The sequence below is a fragment of the Nelumbo lutea genome, chromosome 1 (assembly GCF_056320005.1).
Source record: "Nelumbo lutea isolate HS-2025 chromosome 1, American lotus-T2T, whole genome shotgun sequence".
Classification (NCBI taxonomy): Eukaryota; Viridiplantae; Streptophyta; class Magnoliopsida; order Proteales; family Nelumbonaceae; genus Nelumbo; species Nelumbo lutea.
In genome coordinates this window covers 161,554,169-161,581,129 of record NC_142684.1, presented here as the reverse complement: position 1 = coordinate 161,581,129, position 26,961 = coordinate 161,554,169, and the positions used below count along the sequence as shown (strand labels likewise).

At 37.0% G+C, this 26,961-nt stretch overlaps 1 protein-coding gene across 4 annotated transcripts in view; it reads right to left on the bottom strand.

Annotated features, from left to right (window-relative positions):
- The window catches only part of LOC148878782 (exportin-4 protein), a 156,895-nt gene extending 139,650 nt beyond the window's left edge, over window positions 1–17,245 (bottom strand). For 2 of the 4 annotated variants that reach the window (XM_088960146.1, XM_088960144.1), the window contains exons 1-3: window positions 17,007–17,242; window positions 7,132–7,219; window positions 2,439–2,547 (exon numbers count right to left, since the gene is read on the bottom strand). Coding sequence is in view for 3 of the 4 variants with exons in the window: in XM_088960144.1 (XP_088816270.1) it covers window positions 2,439–2,547; window positions 7,132–7,219; window positions 17,007–17,096 (287 nt within the window). In the remaining variant the exon portion in view is untranslated. Of the gene's footprint in view, window positions 1–2,438; window positions 2,548–7,131; window positions 7,220–17,006 lie in introns of all 4 variants that reach the window. The other 2 variants (XM_088960143.1, XM_088960145.1) reach the window with 2 other exon arrangements.
- Window positions 17,246–26,961: the final 9,716 nt, after the last annotated feature.

Below are 26,961 nucleotides of genomic sequence, written 5' to 3'. Positions count from 1 at the left end.
TGAAGCAGAATACAGGGCAATGGCTCATGGTGTGTCAGAATTACTATGGCTACGATCCCTTCTAGAGGAATTGGGGGTGGACTACGAGCAACCAATGATGCTCTATTGTGACAACCAAGCTGCTATCAACATTGCACATAATCCGGTTCAGCATGACAGAACTAAGCACATTGAGGTTGATAGGCATTTCATAAAGGAAAGAGTCTCTTCAGGAGAAGTCTGTTTATCATTTATCTCTTCAGGAGAAGTCTGTTTACCATTTATCACATCAGAAGAGCAACTGGCTGATATCTTGACCAAGGGAGTTCCCAGGGGGAAATTGACACACTATATAAGCAAGTTGGGCATGATTGACATCTTTGCTCAGCTTGAGGGGGAGTGTAAAGAGACTGGGCTGAATGGGCCCTAACAGCCTCCTATGTGATATCCTTTATTTTATCTTTTATTTTATGTTGATGGGCCTCACTTAATGGGCTTGTTATTTGTTCTTATTTTATTTTCTTTATGTAACTGCCAAGTTGGCTGCCCACTTAAGGGTATACTTGTCATCATCAATTTGTTTTAGAGATTAATAAAAAATAGGGTTAGAGAAGGAAGATAGATCCGACTTCTTCTCTTACCTCTTCTCTTCGACATACACAGCTCTTGCACTATCATTCAGATCTGATTTGTACTGTTTTAATCACTGATTTTAAACCTGATACTAGAGGACTGATTCACATCTAAATCAACATTGCATGGATATTTCAGTCAAGTTTTATACAATGGTATTATAAAAAAATCAAGTTGAAATATTAATACAAGTGTATTTGGGGGAACCCTGTTCCTCTAAAGGTGGAAGCTTTTGAATTTTGATTGGCTGCTAGCTTTGGTTAGTATTGTAAAATTGGATAATTTAAAGAAGAGAGGGAATTTAAGATGGGAAGTATATCTTATTTATGTCATTACAGTGAGGAGAATGTGCTTCATTTATTCATCAAGTGCAAGACAGTGGCCAAGGATTCAAGACAACAAGAAGGCCAGCATATTTTGAAGCTGCATTCCTTCGCTACTTCCTGGGGATTATGGAAGGAGAGAAATAAAAGATGTTTCAATGATAAATCCAGGAACATGAACACGTTATGTTCAAACATAGGAAAGTAATTGTAGATCAGGAGATCAGGTACTGATTCATCCAAAATGTGTGGGTTTTAATAGGTGTGACTTGGGCAAGGTCTAAAGATGTTTCAATGATAAATCCGGTGTATTGGTCTGTACTATCGGGTGATTTTTTTATTTTTTTTATTTTTTCCAAACCTGTTCCGGGGGGGGATAAGGCCTGTCTACCCCCTGAAACAGGTCAACACCTGAAACCAAGCTTAAAATGGCATATCAGTAGGTCACCGATACAATACATATCAGCCAATATGTTGCGAAATTTCAATCCTGGGATTTGGGATCAAAGTTTTGGGAGACCATTGGATGGATGAAAATTGTATCCCAAATTATTTAGTCAGTTGCACCTACAGTATTTTAAAAGGAAATACAAGATTGTTCATGGATAAATCCAGGAATATGGACAATCTAAGTGCAGGCATAGGAAAGATGATTGACAATTGGGTACTGATCCATCCATTGGGTGTGTGAATATCCTAAACGATTTCCTAAAAAAAAATATCCTAAATGATTTCAGTCAATTATATCTCGTCTGGGTGATAACTCATTACCCTCCCTCTAATGTAATTTACTTTTTTTTATTTACTATCAAAAATAAAGAACTTCATCACAAATTGTCTGCATATAAACCTTTCGTTTTAATATTTTCATTCTTACACTAAAGCTCTAGCCTTACTATCTGATGTGATGATGTAATGACCATGAGTAATCACAGTCTCCCCCCATCCAACCAATAACCATTTGAACTCAATCACCACTTTCTCAAACCCAGTTGAGAATACTAATCTACTCAGCATGTAATGGAACCCAGATGCACAACAAAAACATAATACCCTGATACACAATGAAGTTTCGCTGACACCAAATGGGGGCTGAATTCCCAAGAGAACAACCATCAAAATCCACCTCATCTATGAGTCAGAACGTTGGCATCTTCTAAACACAGAAACCAGGAGACAATTATAAACAGAGATGGTCAGTTTCATCTTTTGCAGTCCTCCATGATTCGCCATTTTTGAGAACTGACTCAATGGGAAATTTTAAAAATTGGTCTACCTGTAACTCCAGGGTGTCAAACTAAGGATTTGGGATCCAGACACAATCTGACACAAAGAGACATGGCAACTCAGGAGTCCAAGAAAGAAGGAGGTGTCCATGAAAACACTAGATCAAAAATCCTCACCAGACAAAGATATACCTATTTTTCAATGCATAGCGAAATAAACCACTAGTAGCAAACTAGCAATAACAAATAAGCTTCTGCCTCCCAACCATAAGCATACCTTACCAAGCTTTTCTTATCATCAGCTGTAAGAAACCCCCATTCCCTTATCGCTGCATCTCGAATAGCTGCAGCAGCCTGAAACCTTGCATTTGGCACCTGAGAATTTTCTGGACAAGTACAACCATTATATATCAATAAATTAATCCTGAAAATAATACATGAAAATACACCAATAACTTGGAAGATAAATATGTTGCATATATGAACATGTCATATAGTTTGTTTTATCATCCATGCACAGTTATAAATTTTGCAAATTCTTCCGCTATAGTTTCATAATATACATTTCCATTTGTATTTCAATATTAAAACAGTTTTAAAGTTAATAAGGAGTTCACTTTTTTTGACAGATAAAGGTATAATGTTGATGAGCCCTAAAAAAAGAGGGAAGAAGAATATAACAGGGGGGGGGGGGGGGAAGAAGAAAGAAAAAAGAGTGAGAAATGTAAATATATTCTGAATTGTATTTTTTTTGTGATAGGATCCCAAGTTGTCTTCGGTGGCTTTGTAGCCAATTTGGGTATAGAGATATTTTCATCATTTCGTAATTTGGTTTCTGTCCAAGAGCAGTTTGGGTGCACCACAGTGGTTTTGGTCACTTGGGTATTTTTGTAACTAAGTTATCTTTTAGGAGTTGTTTGAAGTTATGTATGTTTTTAAGGGGCTATTTGTGAAGGGAGAACATTCTAGGGGCTTATGTGTGAATTAGTTGGCTTCTCCACCAAGCCATTGAGTTTCATAAAAGAGAAGAGAACTGTTTTTGGAGGTCTTTTTGTTTTTAATTCTCTTTTTTATTGGAGCTGTAGCTCACCCCAAGCTAGGGTTTTCTTGGAATTTGAGGAATCAACTCATAACCCATTTGGCACCTTCCAATCCCTCTATCGTTGCATATCCACACGAGAGGCCAGCTTGACGCCACAGTTCAAAGGGGAGTTCCGCTTCAGGTTTACTTCTGAAATCTCTAAGAATCCAGTTTGCTTTTATTGTTTCCAACTTTGTATTGCTGTGTTTATTGTTGTTCAATTGAAGTGTTGCATATAGCATCAAGTGATATCACAGAAAGTTGTTTCCTTGGGTTCACTTCAAAGTTCATCTTCTTGTTTTATCTTGTTTATATTATTATGGCTGCTAGGGATGAGTGTGGTAGAGGTGGTAGAAGATCATAACATGTCACTATAGAGGTATTCCAAGAGGATGCATGAGAGTTGCAAGAACAGATTGAATGTCTCGATGAACTCGTACCCCAAAATACTGCTAAAGATGATGATGTAGCAGGTGATTTGGGGCTAGGAAGGAGTAGACAAGATGCTAGAGTTAATGAACAGCCCATTGACATTGTTAGTGAAATTCTTACCACCGGGTTTTTTTCATAGGCAACACAGAAATCATTCGTTCATTAAAACTTTAAGAAAAAAAGGACTACAACAAGAAGTTGTGAGAAACTAGCAAACCCATTACAAAACAAGCCACCCAGTTCTATATTACAATTGTGCCCAGTACATGTGTTGTCTTTGAACCCCTTGCTTAGCTAAACCATCTGCCAAAGCTTACCATAGGATTTTGAGCAAACTCTTTACGAAAAAAGTGCAGAATTTAAGGCAGCGGGGGAAAAGTGTAAAAGTATACAGAAACGAGCTCAATAGACTAACTCTTCAGAGCAATATGATAGAAACGGAAAAGCAAGAGGCTAGATAGTTACATCAATGGCTTGAGATTGCATATCAGCTAGCATTGAAGGTCAAAACTCAATTGAGTCAAAGCTCAGGACGAAAACTATGTGTTGTCAAAGGTGCACCCTCATCAATAAGTGAAAGTGCTGGGACTGTAAAGGAACGTGTGACCAATCAAACACAACCTACAGCTCAAGGAACCTCAAATGTACCAAAGAACAGCCAAGGGCTGGCTATTATTCAATGTTTCGGGTGTATGGAGTTGGGACATCGTTCTAATTAATGTCCTAAGAGAAGGATTGAAAGGTAAAACACATTTGGTTGATGTAGAGAGATGTGATGAAGTATTTTTTTTCTCAGCTTTGGTTGATGAAGTTATTGATGAACAGTAGGATACTAAGATGATATAGGCCATATTGAGGAAGGAAAAGTGGCTGAAATTACTAAAGCTAATGCCTTAGAGGAAGAAAATTTGAAAGGAGATGTTGACGGTGAAGTGCTAGTGATACAGCACTCCACGGTTGCACCTCAAGAACCACTACGCGAGGACTAGTTAAAGAAGAATATCTTTAGAACCGTCATACAACTAATAGGAAGTTGTGCAACCTAATCATTGACAGTGAAGGTGGGAGAATCTTGTTTCTCAATACATGTTGGACAAGTTGCAGATCAAGATTGTTGAACATCCTTGACCATATCACACTCCATGGTTCAACAAAGGAAACGAAGTAAGAGCTTCTTCTAAATGTCTTGTTAATTTCTCTATTGGTAACATATTTGAATTATCAATTTGGTGTGATGTTGTCCCAATGGATGCATGCCATATTCTTTCGGGATGCCCATAGCAATATAAAGTAATTATGGGGACAAGAATACATATAACTTTGTAAAAGATAAGAAGAGAACTCTTAAACTAATGCAGCTCAATTCCTTTTCAAAGAAAGAAAGTAAGCCAACCATTACCCTCTTCACCTCAAATAAATTGGTTCAGGAAGCCAAATAGGATAGCATAGTAAAGGACCATTAGAAACTTGCAAGAAGTGAAGAAACACTTGGAGAGAACTTTGTTGAATACAAAATGGAGTCAAATGGAGAGGTACAAGGACTAGTAACAACTAGTAAGGCTGAAAATACAAAGGAGGGAACCATGGATTGGAATAGCAATGTCAAGGACCACTCTGTTCCCCTTGTAATAGAGATCTATGAAAAATGCAAGGTTCAAGCTTCATTTATTATACAAATATCTGGAGATCTTGGAAATGATAGTACAAAAAAGAGCTTTGAGAAGCAGATTGTAAAGGAAGATGACACCGTTGAAGATACCTTCAACATATCCACTGAAAAAGAAAAGGAAGACATCATTGAAATGCAATCAGAAGATTTGGGAAAGGAGATCTCAAAGGAAGAGCGGAATCCAGGAGAAGTTGTTTCAGTCTTTCAGATAAGAAACTTCAACATGCCTCTGAACCAGTGGCTCAAGATCAAAGTCATATTACATCCTCAAAAACAAAAGAGACCATAATTTAGAAAGGTACTATGGTTGCCAAGGACCATGATACTACACCTATTGAAGGTCAAATAGCTACCCGTAGATTTCAAGGAAATGAAAAATAAAGCAATAATAAAGAAGAAAAAGTACCCACATTGGAGACAAAGACATGTGTAAGCTACTAATTTGGTTACTAGTCAAGGCCCAAGGGTATGCATCACTATTGGTTTTGGTCCCTTGGGTGTTTTTGTAACTAAATTATCTTTTCAGGGGGTTGTTTGATGTTATGTTTGTTCTTAAGGAGCTATTTGAGAAGGGGGCAAGGTTCAAAGTATTGAAAAGATACACCCAATACGGGGCCCATCGTATTGTATCTCTGAACCTCAATACACCTTTTTACAGGTTTTTTTTCAAAACCCTTTTTATTTTAAATAACCTATATATAATTACACTTGAATCTCAATTTAAAAAAAAAAAAAAAACTAAAAAAATAAAGCATATCAATTAAAGTACCAATGCACCTCTGTCGATACACAGAGGCGTATTGATACTTTGAACCTTTGAAGGGGGACATTCTAGGGGCTTCTGTGCAAATACTTTAGTTGGCTTCTCTAGCAAGCCATTGAGTCTTATAAAATAGAAGGGGGATGCTACTTTGGAGGCCTTTTTGTTTTTGATTCTCTCTCTTTTATTTGAATTGTAGCTCACCCCCAGCTACTAGCTAGGTTTTTTAAGTGTTGGGAACTTGGGCTTTTAGTGCCTTCCAATCCCTCTATCGTTGTGTATCCACGCAAGAGGCCAACTTGACGCAATTATTACTATAGCAAAACAGTTCCAAGAGGAGTTCTGCTTCAAGTTCAGATCTAAAATCTATAAGAATCCAGTTTGTTTTTGTTGTTTTCAAGCTGTTTTTATTGTTGTACACTTTTTAAGTGTTGCATATAACTTGCTTGTCAACCCACATCATGTGTTATATTCAAAGAAGGGTGAGGGCCCCTCAACCCATACCTACATCAAAGCTAGGAACATATGCAGAATTACATCCAAAATGTATATTAAACTGGGAAGTTTGTGTTGAAAATGATCTACTCCCAGACATTAAAAAATGTTGAAAATTCTGGTCCATCCATCCATAACCTTGGCTCAACTGGACCGGTGAATAATAGTTCTTTCCTCTTTCCCCATTAAGTGAACCAAGGGCCCGGAAGACACCAAATTCCAAACCAAAGTAACCCAAGGACTGAATACTTTGCTCAGCCACAAAGTTCTTTCCTCTTTCCCCATTAAATGAACCAAGGGCCCCCGGAAGGCACCAAATTCCAAACCAAAGTACCCCAAGGACTGAATACTTTGCTCGGCCACAAAGTTAATAGACAACCTAAGTCCTAGAAATCAAGCAAAAAATAAAATTAAAAAAAAACTGCAGAGAAATATGTAATAATTCTGATTATTTTATGATGTCATCCATTAACTTCTTTAAATAGGGATGCATAAGACAATATCGTAGAAACTATTTAATTGCATGTACTTACCAAGAATGAATTGGCATGTTTGGTAACGATGAGGAGATTGACGTAATGATAAAATGGTTGCTTCAGCTACTGCAGGATTTATATGCATCTGCTAAAATAGATAAAAGCATTAGAATACTGACAATAAAATGTGTGTATCTTTAGACCCTAAAGGGAATTAAAAAATTAAAGAAACAATAAAATGTGTGTATTTTTAGACCCTAAGAGGGAATTAAAAAACTAAGGAACCAATGTTACATATTCTGCTAGAAAGTATATGCATTATGTGTGGGTGAATAGAAGGTGCCTTGAGGGGGTTGTTTTAAATCCTAAAAGAAGTAGCACCGATGTGAAGCACTTCTCAAAGCAAGTTTCAGCATTATATAGAAGCTGTGTATCTGATCATTGCTATTTAATCAGTTCATTCTAACCTTGAATTCAACACCATGACACAATATGAAAGAATACATAGAGATTGTGAGGGAAACACTAAGAGTTGGTTGAGATAAACATGCCCAAATTCTTTTTTGGGTGACTAAACGAAAGTTTAGTGATGAAAGAGATAAAAGAAAACGATATTTTGTTAAACAAATAAAAGAGGAATGGAGCAGAGTCAGCAGACAAACCCCAATACAGAAAGATAGGCCTGCCTAGCACTATACATACAAAGAGCAATCTGCAATCCTTAACCTAAATAGTAGTACCCTAAAATAAGTTGTTCTGTGACACTCTAACAAGAGTACCAACCACTAAACCAGGAGATCTAGGAATCCAACAGAACAAGGGGTTCAGCATGGATGCCAAAGGGAATATGATAACTAAGCCTCTACAGCCTTAAGTTACCATTTTTTTCCTTTGCTGTGAGTAATAATAATTCATTAGAAAGGGAAGAAGAAAGTATACAATATGTATACAAAGGCAATGAGGAAGAAAGGAACATAATAAAACAGAACATAAAAGAACCACAGCTTCCATAAAAAGGAGCCACACATCTAAATTTGACCCCTTTAAAAGATGTACAATTAAAATCCAGCATACATCTAATGAGCCCTCAAAAAGGAGCAGATCATCCACCATTAGGGCTGTCAATGGTACTCGAGACTCTAATATCTGATCTGAGTTTCAACTTCCAATTCAATTACTTCAAACTCAAATGGCCTGAACAGAAAAGTGAATCAAACTCTGATGCTTCAAATAAATTCATTTTTTAAGGATAAAAGGAAAAAAATGATAACAAGAAGGTGATAAGAAATCACCCAAAAGAGGGACACGACCAATGAACCCAACAAACAGACATCAAGACCTTAACAAAACCAAATATGCAACCACACCACTTAAAAACCAAAGACTTGACATTTGACAGACAGACTCAAACAAAGAACAAAAAAGCCTTGAAATGCCTGGCACAAGGCTTAATCTTCCTCCACGAACTCGTCCTCCTGGTCTGAAGCATCCTCGTTCCAAGCCTTGCCTCCTCTCCCCAACGCTTTTTTATTCAGCTTCTCTTCCCCTTTTTTTTCTCTCCAACTCCTCAAAGGCTCTCCTAGAAATCTCCTCACCACCCCAAAAAAACAAACCCAAAATTTTACCAATTGTGACCTCCTTGTCCACTAGCTTTTGAAAAGTCACGCATCTTGAAACATTATCCTTAATCTCATTACTTTGCATCTTTAGAATGTTCGAGTATCAGGGCCAATATCACTCACTTTATTATTGCCTTGAATCTTCTTCCCCAAGTGGGAGTTCGAAGGTTGATCCTTCATTGTCACCCCCTATAATCGGCTCTAGGAGTCGTAATGCCTCTCTTTCCTCTTCTCCTATAGACCCATTTGTAGTTTTTAGTAGGTCCTGCCCCCACCAAACCAAGCTTCAGCCTAGAAAAGATTTTCATTACATGCACTACATTGGGATTCTTTAATCCGCATGGTTTCTTGCAAGTCTCTCCATTAACCAAAGTCTTGCCCCTTCAACCCAAATCAACACCCAATCTTCCAACCTTCACCTCCTAAAAAAAAAAAATGAAAGAAAGAAAGTCACCAACATTGCTCTCTCCCTGAGCACCAAGATGCTGCCAACAACTGTCTCCCCTATTTCTCCCAGCTTTTCTCCTTCCTCGATTTCTGCAGCAACTTCAACACCTTCATCCCCCTCTACTGACCCGCTGTTCTCAACCAAGGTGGTCTCTTCAAATGCCACCAGATCTACTGATCCCAAACCATGGTTGGGTCCTTGAAATGCTGCATCCTCAACCTCATATCCATGCGAGACACAGACCATTGTTGTATTTCGAATGATTTATCATTCAATCCGACTAGAATCTAAGTCTGAGGTACATTAATAAATGTATACTATCTTATACATGGATAGAGTAGCAGAGGTGGTTGTTAGTTTACCCAAAAAAACACCCCAACTTGCATTCAGAAATAATTCTTTCTTTCTTTGCCATTTGTTATAAAGTCAAGGCTATAGTTGGGCATCCCAAACTCTGCCTAAACACACAGATTGGACATCCCTAACCCTACCTAAACCAATCATTCTTTATCGGTTAATGGTCAGACAAAGAGATCACTAACACTGCCTAAATCACATCATTCCAATTTATCTCCCACTCCCCATTGAAGAGGAAGTTGCCCAAGTTTTCATAAAATTTCAACCAAGTAAAGCAGGATCCAAGACCAAACCAAAGGTGGGTCATGAGATTATTCCTTCTTATGAAGTCTCCAAATCTTCTTATTGGTCCAGAAGTTCCCCATACCAGCATTAAGACTCCACCTAAACGACCATTACAAACTAATGAAATTGACTCCAAAATCTCCTGCTTCCAAAGATGAAATGGCTGACTGATCACTCTCACCACCATACCATCTACTAAATCAATTTTTTTTGTGTTAGAGACAAGACACCATCTTGATACAGAGAGAGCCCTAACTCAATCTGGAAACTCATTGCTGCAACTTCAATTTTATCCTCAACCAGATCCAATAAAGCTTTTCCTTTCTCAGGAGTTAAAAACTTAAAATAACCATCATAGTTGTCAAGGTGACACCTAGGCGACAAGGCGCCCTTTGAGGCTCACCTCACCTAATTGCCTAACAGTTTTCTACTTCCTACCATAAAATACTTTTTTATTCATTCTTTTTTGAGATTATAATTATAAAATAGACATTATTAAGCTAAAATAATCATTTTGTGTGTTTTTATACTAATTTCTTTTTATTATTTTCTTATTTATTAGGCTTTAATCAACACAAACATTGCTAAATGCTGTATTGAACCCTCAAAGACTTAAAAACCTGAACCAATAAGTAAGGAAGAACTAAAAATTTGATCTAATCAGCACATTTTCCTCTTCCATATATTCTTCTTCTACTACTATGATAAGCCCCAATTAATGCCAGGAAGAGGAAAGGTCAACAATCAGCTAAGGGGGGAAAATAATTGAACAATTAATCACATGAGGGCAATTATAGATGGAGGGAATAAGGAGAGTCTTGGGGCATTTATAGCTATGTCAGTTATGAATAAGAAGAGTTTTTGGGCATTTATAACTAGGCCAGCTGGGCATTTATAGAGGGAGTCAGTTATGCTATCAGTAGAGTATAAGAAGGGGCTTTGGGGGATGGGGGTGGTATGTTTTCTTTGAGTAAAGAATATTGTGAGTGTTTGGGAGAGCCGGCGGTCTCTCGAAGAACCAACCAACAGTTAATGTTTTCTGCTGAATGAATACTAGTTTCTTTTGTTGATGTTCGAGTGTGTGAATGCTGCTGTAAGTCTGTGAACTGCGTGTCAAATTTCTGGGTCATATCATACTACTACTACCAATACTTTTTATTTTCTTCTTTTCCTATAACAAAAATAAGGGTTCAGCCCCTATATTTTTTGAATTTTATTTTCCTTCTTCCTTTTCTTCTCATGAAGATGTTGATTTTCTATACTTTAATATGAAATTTATACTTTTCTTATGAAAATCATGAATAATTATTAAAGAAATATGGTTATGGTACCTAGGGAACTTCCCTAGGATCTATGTTTTTAACATAAAAAATCCATCGCCTAGGTGACTATGCGACAAGGTGCCCCCCCAGTCGCCTAGCCTCGCCTTGGCGCCTTGAGAACCATGATGACCATCACTTTTAGCTTTAGTTCCTTAACTATGATGTCAATTAGCTTTTTCCAATCAGAGACAACTTCTTTAGCTTCAACCACTAGTTTGTTAGCCCATTCCTCCTCAACATTCACCATTTTTTTGCAATTAACAATAGGATTTACTACCAATAGGCCATCCTGAGTATAACCCTGAACCTTGTCACTGAGAACGTCTCCCAACTCCTTTACATTAACTCTTGGCTTCAGTGAATTTTTAAACCATAGGTTCAGAATCTCCTACACTGAATCATAAATAAACTTTCAGCCACGACCATTCCCACCTTCTGCAAAGCAGACCATCTGCATTCTTCCTAGGTCACGGAACTCTTGTAAAGTTATGAATCTTCCTTTTGCACTTCTCCATGTTTCCACAACATACTTTATTTGATCTTCCACCAACATTCTTTTCAGGTCTTTCTCCCTACTAGAAAAAACCACTTCTTCTAGAAAGCTTGCAAATCAATTCAATGATTTGGTGCCAACCAATATCACCATCAATAGCTTTGCTTCCCTTACGTTAAGGCCAGTTTCCCATTGACTCTTAGCAGTTCAAATAGAAAGTTCTTTGCTTCCGCCTTCACCGATTTTCTCTGGCCAACTTTCTCCATGATTTGCTTCAAGATCTTTAGTTACTATAGATGACTTAGCTACACAAAACAATCCTCATACTGGATCATAGCTATCAAATCTCTAACCTCAAGAGAGGGTATTCATCATAAACCTTCATAATCCCTTACCATAAGTTGATTGACTTGATTCCATATGAGGAGGATACAAACCTTCAGAATCATATCAGGGACAAACCCAAGGAGGATATTTCAATGAAATTTTGTATTCCTAGATAGTTGTAAGAGTCTAACAATTTTGATAAAGTTTAGAGTACATCCGGCGTGAAAAAGACAAAAAAATCTAGAGTTGGAAGAAAACTCAAAAACCATGAAATCTAAGGTTCAAATAGGTGAAATTTTCGGATGACTTTTAGGGGGATGAAAGTCTGTGAGGATCTATGAGTGCATAAAAAGAATAATCCCAGGGGTATAAAAATTCAAAAAATCCAATCTTGGCTTCTTTGCTGCTGCATCATTTTTTTAATCAGCAATAAAGATTGTTTCGTTAATTAAAATATGTGGAGTTAATTACAGACTAATGACCCAAAAGTCATCCCCAAGGATTACATCCAAAGTTACAACGAGGCCCAATATAGATGCTGCCTTGCAGCCCCTCGTTTGGCTAAAGTATCTGCTAACCCATTTGCACTCCTCCTGATCCACCTCAAATCAGCATTTATATCCTATACTAATCTTTCCACTTCTCTGAAGATATGCGTGAGGGTCCATAGGACATGTCTATTACATCTTGCCCAAGAGATTACAACTTTTGAGTCCCCTTCCACTTCCACCTAATGAAAACCCAACTGCTTTGCCAATCAGAGGCCCTGTAATAAAGCCAGTAACTCAGCCTTTGATAAGTTTGTAATACCAATTGGCCCTGAATATAGAGCCAATATCTTGCATTCTGCATTTCTAATTGCTCCCCCAATTCCTGCCACTCCCGGATTGCCCATAGAGCTTCCATCGAAATAGTTTTACTTTGTTAAGGTGAATGGCGGTTTCCAGTCAACTCTTAGAGTTTCCCTGCCTCTAGAGGATTGTGCTATTTCTTTCCATGCCCTTAGGATGTCAGTTACAGAGAAAACTTGAAAACTGTCTAAGGTTTTTATCCACAATGCAACCCTCAGTTTTATGCTGTCAATGACCTCTTCCAAAGTTCTAGATTTTCCAGCAAAAATTCTGCTATTTCTTTCCTCCCAAACTCCCCAAGAAACAGCCGTTTTGGTAGCTTTCCACATTATTCTCCCTCTCTTCTTTGGTTGCCTCAAGAAGTTAGGATTGAAAATGTCTGTCACCTCTTGAGGAGGGTCCCATCCACAATGCACAACGTATCATCTGCAAATTGAAGAATATTCACCTTCTCTCCCCCCGAAGCAATTGCAAAACCTTCCCACTCACCTGAAGCTGCAGCCTTCTTACATAATAGAGTGAGGATCTCCATTACACATATAAATAGAAGAGGAAACAAGGGGTCACCCTGTCTAAGACCCCTGGAACTATCAAAGAAGCCTGCAGACTGTCCATTAATCAAGACTGAAAACTTTGGAGAGGCGATACAAACTTTAACCCAATTCCTCCATTTCTGCCCAAAATTCATCTGATGTAACACAAGATCAACACATCTCTAGTTCACATGATCATAGGCCTTTTCAATATCAGCCCTGGGGAACCTTCCTTTTTCCTGGAATGAATGAGCCCATTGGCAATGAGAACAGGGTCCAGCATCTGCCTACCCGAAACAAAAGCACTTTGGTTATTTGAGATAACACTACCAAGGACCCCTTTCATTATCTCAGCAAGCACTTTAGCTAAGATTTTGTAGAAGCTATACAGAAGACTAATCAGCCTAAAGTCCTTAATATTCACTATACTCAATCTTTGGAATGAGGGTTATAAAGGTAGTATTCAGACTTCTCTACAATGATTCCCTCTCATAGAAATCCTAGAAAACATTCAGAATGCCCTTCTCACCACATCCCAACATTTAATATAGAAAAGATTTGTAAGACCATCAAGCCCTGGAGACTTCTCATCAGCCAACAACTTGATTGCTGCTTTTATTTCCTCCTCCGTGAAGGATCTTTCAATAAGAGATGACTGCACATCACTCAACTGATTAAAAGAAATGGACCTAGGAAAAGGCCTGAAGAACCAAGACTCCTTGTACAACTTTTTATAAAAGCTAGTAGCCACTAGCTTCATATCAGTCTCAGAGACACCCACCCTGCCCTCTCCCTCCAGCCTGGTAATTACAGAGGCTCTAGCTCTGGCATTTGCCATTTTGTGGAAAAAAGTGTACATTCTTGTCCCCCTCTTTCAGCCAAGCCACTTTAGCCCTTTGCCTCCATTTGATTTCTTCTAACACTGCCAATTTATCAAACTAAAACTTTGCTCGAGATCTTTTTAGCCTATGCTCCTCAGAAATAGAACCCAATTCTTCAGCTGAGTCGATTTCCTTTATGGTACTCAGGAGAGCCTTCTTTTTAGTATCTAAACTCATATTTTTCTCCAATTTCCAAATCTTTAATCTTCTTTGATGGCCCCCAATTTCTTTGCCAGAATGAATGAACTGGTACCCACAACCTGCAGATCCTCCCAAACAGACTTCTACAAATGAACAAGAGTGGCATCCTAAAACCAGGCCTTCTCTAATTTGAAAGGGACTTTTGCTCTCACTCTGACACCACAAACCAGCTGAATTGGAATGTGGTCTGAAACTGGCCTAGGAAGGACAATATGCTTAAACTCTGGAAATATATCTTCCCAATTAAAAGTAACCAAAAACCTGTCCAGCCTCACAAGGGTAGGGAAATATTGGTTGTTGGTCCAAGTAAACCGACTACCGTGAAGGGGTAAGTCTTAAAGTTCAAATCTGTTAATGAAATCAGCAAACTGAACCATATCCCTCGATCTTCTCCCTCTAGAGCTTCTCTCCTCCGCAAACAGAGTGACATTAAAATCCCCACCAATAACCCAAGGATAAGAGAAACTTCCCCTCGCCACAGCCAACTCCTCCCTCAGACTTCTATCAATAGGACCATCCAAACATCACTTAGATCAAAGATGGTTTACAAATTCACCCCTAGGCCTAGTTAGACCTCATCTTCAACAGCCATCCTGTCCCCAAAAACTATAACATCTTTCACATGGAAACTGACAACTTTCTCATACTCCTCAGCCTGAGGATCCACATAACTCTGATAAAGAATATTTGGCTCTGCAGTCTGCACAAGCATCCAAACTCTTAAAGGACTAATTCCTTCTTATCCTGAGAATATTTCACTCAACCTATCAAAATTTGAGTCCCTCTCAATGAAAACACACTCAAATCCAATGGGAGAACAACATACAAATCTCATGATAAAGTCAATAAGCTTACACAGAATCACCATTTCCCAAAAGCCCAGAATCAATATAAAAGTGCACCATTTTTTTTATATCTTTTGAAGGGGTACACAACGGGGGGTAGCCCATTCCCAACCCATAACCCACCCCCCAACCCAGGTGCAGGCAGGATTCGATCCCAAGTCTCCGCAACGACCAGCTGGTTGGCACCTTACAATACAAAAGTGCAGCATTACTGTCTCTAAATACTACTTTTCCGGAGGAGAAGCTATTGAAGCTTAACTAGATAGAGTTTTTACAACCTCAGATCTGATCTGGTGATTGAAATGAAGGCAACAAACCCAAATTCTCTGTAATGCTACCACTACTACTACTATACATAACTTCAGATCTTCTACAAAAATAACCTCAAGACAGTAAAGTCCTTACCCAGAATAGCTTACTTCTCAATAATTTTTTATTCTAAAAGTAAATTTTCATTAATAGAAGAATATTACAATGCAACATTGAATAGTTTTCACCACATAATACAAGCATGTTTCAAGATAAACAAAACTTACAAAAGCATATCAAGGATTACCAATGATCAAGCCCACAATTGACCATAGGTTGTTCCCAAGATTCTCTCTACTAACATCATTCAACTCCAAATGGAAAAATGTCATCAAACAGATATCAGTAATTATCTTCCTTCTTGTTCTACGCTTATCCTCAAATGCGCACCTGTTCCTTTTTTTCAAAGCACCCCAACAGACTGCAAATGATATGATACTCCATAAGATTCTAGCCTTTTTACTACCTGAAACCTTAGGCTACTTCAAAAATATTTCCAATGGAACATTTTGACTTGGTCTCCATATATTAAAAAAAATTCTAGAACTGAGCACCCCCCCCCAACACACACACACAACAATAAATAAAAAAGATGCCTCATGCTCTCCTTTTGTTTCTTACACATGATGCAATTATTTGGAAACTGAAAACCTCTTGATTTCAAATATTCCAGTGCCGGTATGCTGTCCAGGTCGATTAACCAAGCAAAAGCCTCCACTCTTGGTCAGATCAGATTACACCATACAGCCATCCAACTGATTTCTTGTTAGAGCTGTATGAAAGGATTTACAGTAAATTTTCCATCCCTGCATTCTTTCCATCATCATGTATCTGTAGAATTAGAGCCAATCTTCACAACTTCCAATTTATCAAGACCCTCAACTCTCTTGCCAATTTATGTGTTTATTTTGTGTGGGAATTGACAGCTTTTATATCCTTTTTCTCTGTCTACTATATTTTTCTCTTGTAGTCTATAAGAAGGAATAGTAAGTTACAACTAAATAATCCTCCACAACACCCGAAATGGATGAATAAGCTCAAAACAAACATTAGGCACTTTACCTCTACGCATCCAGCTTTACTTCACGTGAGTGGATAAAGCTAGAATTCTGATAAGGATAAAGAGCTCTATCACTAATCCCAATAACAGATTGACAGAATCTGTTAAACAATAAATGATCCTTTACAACAGGTATACAGCACTCGAAACTTGATCAACTCTACATAGAAACAAAACAATAGATCGGAACATAAAGAATATACGTGTGCAACTACTAGAGCTCAACATCTCAGCAACAAACTTGAATAAAATCACTCAAACATTTTCCAAGTGCCAACGCTACGACCGGGAGGGGACGAACCTACGCATGGATAATCATAACATAATAACTAATTGATTTAGGACTATACTAATCTTTTGCAAGTGAAAATGAAGATATTAGGGACACGAATAAGCAAAACCTGAATCGAAATGCAAGCTTGCTCGATTGCTTGCAGGGTGGATTGAAGCTGGGCCATGTCGGCTGGTCTCCCATTGGACAAACTATGCATCTTCTCTCTTCGGATTCGAAGAAAGATTGGAGCAGAAATGGAGATTGAAAGGCGCCCAGTCAGCCGCAGGGTTCTGCTAAACACAGTTGAGAGTTGAGACAACGGGGTTGTCGACAAGAGAGAGTTGCGGCCCTTCTGTCAGCCCCGGTAAAAATGAAGTAAAAATACATTAATAAATAAAATAAAATAAACTAAAGGATAAATTTGTTAAACTACCCTTATCGATTAAGTTAATTGACTAAGTATACTCTTACTGTTTTAAAATTGACTCACGCTACCCCAACTGTTTCTAACTATTGACTAATACTTATCTCACTGTTAGCATCCGTTATTATTCCGTTAAAACCAGTATACACGTGAGACCACATGGTGTTTAAAATTCTTTTAAAACCCAATATTACCCCCCCCTCATCCCAGATTAATTTTCAAGAGAATCAAAAAAACACTATTCATTGTCTCTTCCAACTCTCGTCACAATTGCGACAAACTAGTATTGACCCTTTCCACCTCCCATCAGGTCTCTCTCTCTCTCTCTCTCTCTCTCTCTCTCTCTCTCTCTCTCTCTCTCTCTCTCTCTCCCCCCTCTTCTTCACCTTCCTCCATCTTCATCTCTATTCATCATCTTCTTGACGGTGAACAGAGAACTACCACCAACGAAACCCTATTGGTAGGCCGGAGCTATATAGTTCGGAAACCAAGGTGCTTCTACTATGTGAATTTTCTTAAAAGTAAACGATGATTGTTGCCTGTGTTTTTCGTCCTCCCAATAAAATTTAATTTTCTTCCACTGATCTCTGCCAAATCTAGCAAAGCTTTCTATATCTTTATTGGATGTTTCAGCTTCAATAATCCAATCGGTTTGACCTACAAATGTCGGACTTCTGAAGGTAATGATTTGCATTGTAAAACATATATTTCCCCACTAGAAGTTTCTCTCTCTGAATCTTAGTATTCATGTTGAGATCCTCCGTTTGGGATAGCAATGGTGCTTTTGTCTGCTTTTCAAGAAAGGCTCAATGGAAGAAACTAGAAACCAGCGCCTATCTCTTCTTCAAGTTTAGGAACTCTCCCTCACCTTCATTCTCTCCCTTTGTGAAAACCCTAACTTTGCCTCCTTTTTTCTTCTTCACCTCAAGCTAAGAAAGAACTTCAAGGCAATAAATCCTTTCTATTAATAACCAAGATCCAAGAGGTCAGATCCATGAAGCAATGGTGTCTTATGCTTGAGTAGAAGAATGCATCATTGAACTTCAAGATCTTAGCTCACAAGACTGAGATCGAGATGCTTGAGGCCAAATACCAAGTTGCAACCCAGCAATTCAGTGAGTTGAAGAATGAGGTTGATGTTTTATGAGTTGAAGAGTTTTGAAATGGAAGAGTTCAAGAGACAGGTGGGAAAATATTGTTTTGGCTTCTTGTTTGACTTGCAAATGTTGGACTTTTGAAACCACTCGATTGTATAGAAACGAACAAAGCTTTGCATTTTCAGCTTTTCCGATAGGATCAGCAAGTGTTTTTTCTCTGTTTTGTTTTTTTTCCTCCTAGTCTCCTACTCTCAGCCATCTCTGGTTCCAGATCCTAGAGGCCATCAATGATCTCCCATACCTGAAGACTCTCAACTTCAATGACATCCCCAATTTCATAGTTCCATCCCCTACTTCATCACAAAACTTTAGAACCTCGAAATACTCCGCATATGGAACACTAGCTTCTCGGGTCTTATCCTAGATTTCTAAGGCAACTCAAGAATCTCCAGTCTTTATTTGGCCTACAACCAACTTTCTGGTCCAATCCCGACTTTCTACTTCCAAGAGCTCCAACAGGGTTTGATGAATCATCACTTCTTTCCCTTTTTTCCTATTTTATATTGAAAATTTGAAGAATAATAAAGGGTAAAATAATCTTTTTCTATCTTTTTGTTAAAGTGTGCTAACAATAAGGGAAGTATTGGTCAATTGTCAGAAACATTAGGGTAGCACTAATCAATTTTCAAATAGTAAGGGTACACTTAGTTAATTAGCTAAATCATAAGGGTAGTTTAACAAATTTATCCAAAACTAAAAATGATAAATTACAAATACCCTTGTACTATAGTGTTAGTGTTCACTTTTTTTTTGCATCAAACACCCTTTTGAAGTTTGAACATTGGATAAAGACCCTCCGTTTTGTCAGTTCACTATTTAAATTTTTTTAAATACACAAAATACCCTTTAATTTGATTTATGAAATCACCTTATTATATGGTTCATTGTATTTCCTCCGCTCCCCTTTTTCGTATCAATTAACCACACTTTTACACCTTCCAATTCATGCCAAAAGCTTCAAGCTTGTTCTCAACTCACCACTCTTCTCTCTCTCTCTCATTCAAAATGGCCCTTATGTTCTTTCCAACTTGGAGCCATCTTGCATTTTTTCATTGGTTGCATCACTTTTTCTTTTTATTGTTTTCGGTTCAACAATGGAAAACAAAACATTGTTACGCAAGAAGAATAAGAACAAGTTTTCTCTGCTTTCAGTGAGTTTTTTAAAACCGGACCGAATAAGGAACTGTTATGGGACTGGTTCTCGGGTTGGATGGACCATTATGACTTAAAAATAAAAAATAAATAAATAAACATCAAAAAGCATTGTTTAGGTTGATGGTTTGACCACCTGGGTTAGTAGGTTGCTAACCAGATCAACGTTTTTTTGCCAAAAAAGTGGTTTTAGGGTGAAATGGAATTGATTACCTGACTTGTTCTCGGTAGACCTGTTCATGGGCCGGGCCGGGTCGGGCTCGGGCTCGGGCCGGGCTTTCACTTGCCACTAATGAAAATATACTAGGCCCGAGCCCGAGCCCGACCCAACCAACGGGCCTATAACTTGGGCCCAAGCCCGGCCCTGGTAAAAAGCCTAAAACCCGAGCCCGAGCCCGAAGCTCGACCTAATTGAAAAAAAAAAACCATTTCCCTATTCAAATTATAATTAAAAATTTAGATAGTATTTTTTTCTATTTAAATGAACAATGGGCCTACAATATGGTATTTTTCCCTTTCTTTTATATTTTAAAACACAATTTATAACCTTCCTGGATTAGCTTCCTAATCTTATCACGAAAGGATTCTTTGATCTAAATCTTTATTTGGATCTGAACTCTTTAGTGGATAAGACTTATCCTCTTGTTGATCCAGATTCAAATCTAAACTCAAATTCGTCCATATTTAATTAACCAAATTAACCTAATTCAAAATGGGCTTTAAGCCCATTAAGTTATTAGGCTCACTTCCCTTTCAATTTGCTGGTTAGCTTGGCTCTCTTTGTACGGCGTAGGACCCTAACATTGATCTCCATAAAAGCCATATCGGTTCAGCCTAGCCTCTTTTACGAGACTTGGCCGAATTCACTGTCGAACACAGTGAACCCCTGAGCCCATTAGTTTGTAGCCTAACATTTACACTAAATGGTCATTGAATCCAGCCACCTTATGAAGGTCTAAGGACTATGGACTTAAGTGAGATTAACACATCAGGTATATAAACCCTAAATGGTCTTACACTTAATCTCTCAGCCTATAATGACCAAACACTGCCCGACAAGAGAGGACATCTCTCTTGGATACAAGGTACAATGTCACACTCTCTACTCAGGATGGACCCCGAGAATTAAAGCCTTTGCAAACATTTTTCATAAAACCATAATATATATATATATATTGCAAAACAAACCGGTAGTTTAGGTTTCCATCAAAGAGAGTGTTGTCCCCGATCATTCACTTTGTTTGACAAATGGGCTGATTCTGTCACTATGATCACTCACTCAGATGAATTCTCAGACTGCCCCAACATACTTAGGTTTTGACCCCCACTAAGGATCTCACTGATTGGCATATCAAAGACAACCCAATCCAACACCTAGTGCAGTATCATAATCGAGTCTAGGGGTTAGGTATAACTTTCCAGATTTGCCCATCTATCTCCAAGGTCTATGGCATATTGGAAAATGGTCGAATTCAGAGTTTCAAGCAAAACTACACTACATGTGCTTCAGGTCTCACCCTGGCAACACTTTGGTGTCAGCCTTGGCAGGATAAACCTTCCTAGGTCTATCCAATGGCTATGAAGATTCTAAACTAACATGAGTCTCATAAGTGTCCAATTTAAGGGTATTACACAAAAATACACCATAAATAATATGAATCAATTATGTAGTATTATTTATTTACAATAAATATCAAAAGTACATCAATCTGATTGGAGCTAAGGGCATACATTGTCTAACATCCACCCCTTCAATGGATCTAATATTTTTTTTTTTGGTAAGGAACCAAATTACAGAAACATACTTAAAGAAAAGAAAAAGACACCAAACAATAGGAAATAAATGAAACAGAAAACCAAAGACAAACACCTACAAGAACCACATACAACTAAAGAAAAGAAAAAAAGCTAGAACACAAACAAACTTCACCAAACATTCAAGAGGTGATAGAGGTATTATCATCCTTCTCCTTAACCGCTCCAGAAACTTTAGAAGGCAACAGGGGAAGCAACCATGGGGGAAGGGACACCTAGAATTCTTCAGAAAGGTGATTTCCTCTAATTGCCAACTCAAGGGCAGAGATAACTAAGTCACGACCCACACAAACAAGATTAACTTTCACATCAAGCAAAGCATAAATATCATGCAACAAGTGCCATACTTTTGGATCACATTCAAAATATTTATAGGAAATCACATTAACAGCAGTAAAAGAGTTATTGAAAATAAGAACTTCCTGGATTCCAAGTCTTTTAGCAACAAAGCATCATTGTAGAACTGTTGTAACATCAACAAAAAGAGCATAAACCACTTTATAAGAACCACATTTAGCAAATAAAAAATCAACACAAGAACTTGCTAACCAAAAACCAAAACCACTAACTCCAGAGGAACTAAAACTGCCATCAGCCAGAGCTTTAAATCCATAGAAGTTCTTCCAACTATCCACAAAATCTAAAACTTTTAGTTGCTTAGGCTTGAACATCCGATTGACTTTGGAGGGGAAACTGTCTTCACATCCAACATCCACCTACGCACAAGAATTAGTGAGACATGGGGATTAGGCATGGATTGATTCATAAAAAATAAACCCATTCCTTGCTTTCCATATGAACCACAATATAACAACTCATAATTCTAACCAAAAGGCACTAGGATTCTCATTTGTGACCACTTGAGTTAGCCATCAAGCCCACCATTCTACAAAAGTTCTAAAATCAACAACATTTTTCTTTTGTTAGACTGAGATTACTGCCAAACCAAGTGGCTCTAGCATGATTACACAAAAAGGGAGCATGTAAAATGCTCTATGGAGCTTTCCCACATAATTTGCATTGATTCTCTATTGCACAAGTTTTGGTTTACTACAATGTCGTCCTGGCAGTTTCTCCATATAAAATGCTTTATCTTTGGGGATCAAATTTGAATGTAAATGAATAATGTTTTTTTCAATTTGATATGATTTGTTAGGACCAAGGGAGGCATATGAAAATTGACTTATCATATCGAATTCAGATCCATATTGGATCTGGACCCTTTTTTTTTTTTTTGCAACCATATTGATGGGGATGGGATTAACTGTAAATTCAAATTCAAATGCAACAATACAAAAAAAGCCTGGCCTATAAATTGATATCTTTCATATCCCCATAATTATCTTTGTTTTTGTCCCCAACAACAAAAAAACCAGGGCTTTAAATGGTAATTGATCATTTGAATTCGAAATTAGGGAGAAGTACAAAAACACACGATGCATAATTCTGAATTCTAGACCCCCCTACTACTAGCCCACTGCCCCCCTATAAACCACATCCTGCCCGTGAATTTGGCATCAATTCACGGTTAGGATACATTCTCCCGTACTTTGGGGCTGGAGAATTCTGATATGGGCTGATTGGTACTTTTCCCTTGAAATTAATCCGTTGATGGGCCGAAAAAGAAAAATGATGGGATGGATCTGTCCCAACCAATCCTCATGTGATTGTTCAATAGTTTAATTATCTAAGTCAAATGAGTCAGTCCCCGGTGTAATAGGTGAATAATGAGATTTAAAAATAAATTTAAATACAAAAAAATCAATAGAAATATTATAAATTTATTAAAAACATGAAACACCTCTAATATTATATATTTGTAGTATTAAAAAATACAAGTATAATAAACAATAGTTGCTTTTTTATTGATAATGATAATGGGATTATCACTATGATAACTAATTTATGGATACCCCCCAAAAAACAAAAAGATAACTAATGTCTATTTCGTAGATCTAGTGGCTAGGTCAAACTGTTCAATAGCTCAATTTGTTAGGTCATTGTGTTAACCAAAAGCGGTGTTTTTAGCATGCATCTGGATGCTAAATGGACCCAAATTTCTAGTTGGATGAAAGGTTGGGCAGTTTGATTGTTCAATTTGGCCACAAGTTAAAAACACTAATAAAAAGCAACGATCTAAGAAATGATTGGGAAGGTGTTTCCTTCTCAATCAAAATGAGACACTGGTGTGAGTTAGTGTTATCAACAATGGAAATGGCTAAAATGTTTGTGCATGCATGAGAGAGAGAATGTCTTACAAAGGTTAAAAATTTTGATATGATACACCTGATACAAAGCGTATCATATCATATCTTTGAAAAACAAATATGGGATATACATGGAAATTAGGTGTCTCATCTTTTTTTATGCGTATTGAACCCATATCGGGGTGTATCGGGGCGTATTAGGGCGTATTGGTAGCATATTGATGGAAAAGATATGACCAAAAACTGAAAAAAAGAGGGAAATCAAGCTTCTTTTCTCTGAAATAAGCCTTTTTCACCCTCAAATGACTCTACAACTCCAAACATCATTCTTAGAGTGCTATATTTGCAAAAATTTGCAAGAAACAAATATGAATTATTATTTTTTTGATGATTTTTTAAATTTTGAAAAAATACGGCAAAAATAGGTAAGTTGTTTTTATTTTTTATAATATATTTGGATTTCTTTTTTTTTTCTCGAATGTTTAAATTTATGTTGATCTACGTTTTTTACATTCAAAATCTTTTTTTTTGTGTTATCGGTAGATTTATGGAAATTTCAAGAAGATAATTTAGGAAAAATATAAATTAGCAAAAAATTTGAAAATGTAATGTTTTCTTTGCCTATAAAAACTAAACATGTCTTAGATCTATGGATTTATCTATCATATCCATAGAGCAATTGAAATTTCTTCTTTAATAATTATTTTTTGAATATATTATATAACATTTATTTATTTTTTATAAGTTTTGGAATAATTATTTTTTGAATATATTATATAACATTCGTGGCACCCTCTCATTTGAGAAAACGGTATCCACACGTATGCTATCTGATCACATGTTCCCCTCTTTCTCTTTCTCCCCTTTCCTCTCTCCCTCTCTCATTGTTCTTCACTTTTGCAATTCTAGATTTTATTGTAGAAATGATCAAGGCTCCATGGCTCCAACTCTATTTCTCCTTTTTTCCACTACTTTCAGCCTCCAACGATGCATGTGATGGGTCTATTGGTTCAGGCAAAACAGTCAAAGAAATGGTCGAGAGAACCTTGATTTTGGGCTTGCTTCTGTAATTCAACGAGGAAACCCTAATTTCGTTCTTTATACTCATTCTCATTTTTTTTGATGTTCAGATTTTATTGTAGAGATGATCAAGGCTCCATGGCTTCAGCTCTATTTCTCCTTTCCTCCACTACTTTCAGCCTCGGACGATGCAGGTGATGGGTTTGTTGGTTATGTCTAAACAGCTAAAGAAATCGCCAAGAGAAGCTTGATTTTGGGATTGCTTCTACAATTCAATGAGGAAAGTGAAGTGGGTCGTCGATCAGAAGGATTAAACACTTCATTGATGAACAACGATACTAGTTTGCTTCCAAAATTCTACATAATGTTAGAAAATTTGGCATTAAAATCTTCAGTCGACCAGGTTAACACTAATTTTGTTCAAATTTTAATTTATTTACAATTACACATTTAACTTGATTTGATTTACTTTGCAGGTATTAAGGTGATGTGTTGCCTAATATGGACACATTTTGGATGGTTTTCTCCATGACTTAAGTTTGTTATTAGCTCTGTGTTGGATGGAAGACCACATATTGCCTAATATGGATACGTTTTAGATGGTTTTATCCGCAACCTCACACTATTATTCGTCCTTGTCATCTGTGAATTGATAGCGTACTATTAGTTGTGATTGTCGTGCCCATTGAATTAATAATAATTAATTTTTTCATTTATTATTTTCGTAGATTTGCGTTCTGTTTCTTTCATTTATTATTTGTCTTAGTATTTTATATTTTCATATATTTTTTATTTTGCTGACAGCCGACAACTGAAGTATAGAGTTGACAGTTGACTGATTGCAGTGATTTCATGATATCTTCTGCAACTCGTAGCTCGTACAGTGATGGCTGGTAACAGTGAATTGGATTTCTCTTACATATATTGAAAGCTATATGGTATATTTGCTTGCTATTCACCATCTGTGGTTCTCTTATCATCTTATTGCTTTTCATACCCTGCTCATTGTTCTTCTTCCCACCTACTAAACTTCAATAGACTTTAGGTAATATCACATTATCATTTCTGAGTCTTTATTTCTATTCTATTAAGTTTTAATTGGTATGATTTATAATTTCCTCTCTTTTAGAGGTAGTAAAATTGTTCTTAGGACAAAGTCATGGATTTTTCAGAGTAGGACTATGTTCTATATTCTGCGGCATTGCTTAGTTTGTTAACATACAGCACCAATAAGAAAATGATCATTTCTATGGGATTAAGTAGAGAACAAGTTTCTATTCTTTATAAACAGGGAAATTGTATAGTGGGTAGTTTCTGTAACAATGAGATAATCATTAGTTAGAATGAATAAAGCCAATCTGACATCTCCTTTTCTCAATTGAAGCATGATGGATGCTAAGAACATTATTCCAGAAAAAATAAAAGGCAAAACCTTTTGAAATTTATGCCATTACCCAAAAGTTAGTAAGTTCACAATTCAATGATTAAAGCATTGGCATAAAGCGACCAGCCAGGTCTATAGCATTTGCTATTCTTGTAAAGGGCAAAAGGAAATCAACTTCTCCAGCACTTAATGACGTGTTGTACACAAACAAATGGATGTTATATTATTTAGGACTATACCTATTAATATGAAAGGAATTTTATTCACTTATAGTTCTTACCATAATTTTGAAGTGTACCTATTAAAATGCAATTGGAAGATGAAAGAGTTCCAAGCACAAAAAGATCATGAAGCATAGCACGATCTTTGGTTATTAAATAATCAAACTCATCAAAAAACAATAGCCTAAAATAAGAAGTTGATGAATGAAACCACATATTTAAAACCATTCAAATTGAAAAATAAGCAGTAAAGCAATTCATGCATACAAAAATGAAGGTACTATATTAAAATCTTAAAAAGCAAACTAGAATTTGATATATGCATTGAAATCCCAAAAAGCATAGTCAGAATATGATATATGAATCAAAGACATGATATATGTATTAAAATATCCAAAGCATAGTTAGAAACAATTCATGACATAAATCAAATTTTAACAACTCTCTTTTCATCCTTACCCCCTCCCCCTGCTAGGCCTCACCATCAGTTAGAATGAATAAAACCAATCCGACTTCTCCTTTCAATCAAAGCATCCTATCCTCCAATATACCTAGTTATTGTCGCGTACTCTGTCCCTACTTACAAACTCTCTTTCTTATCCTAATTAGTCATATCCTCCAAGTAGTTTTGAAATTTGTTTGAGTGCCCATATTGGTTCACCAGAAAAATAAAAGGTAGAACCATCAGCAGAAAAAAAAAAA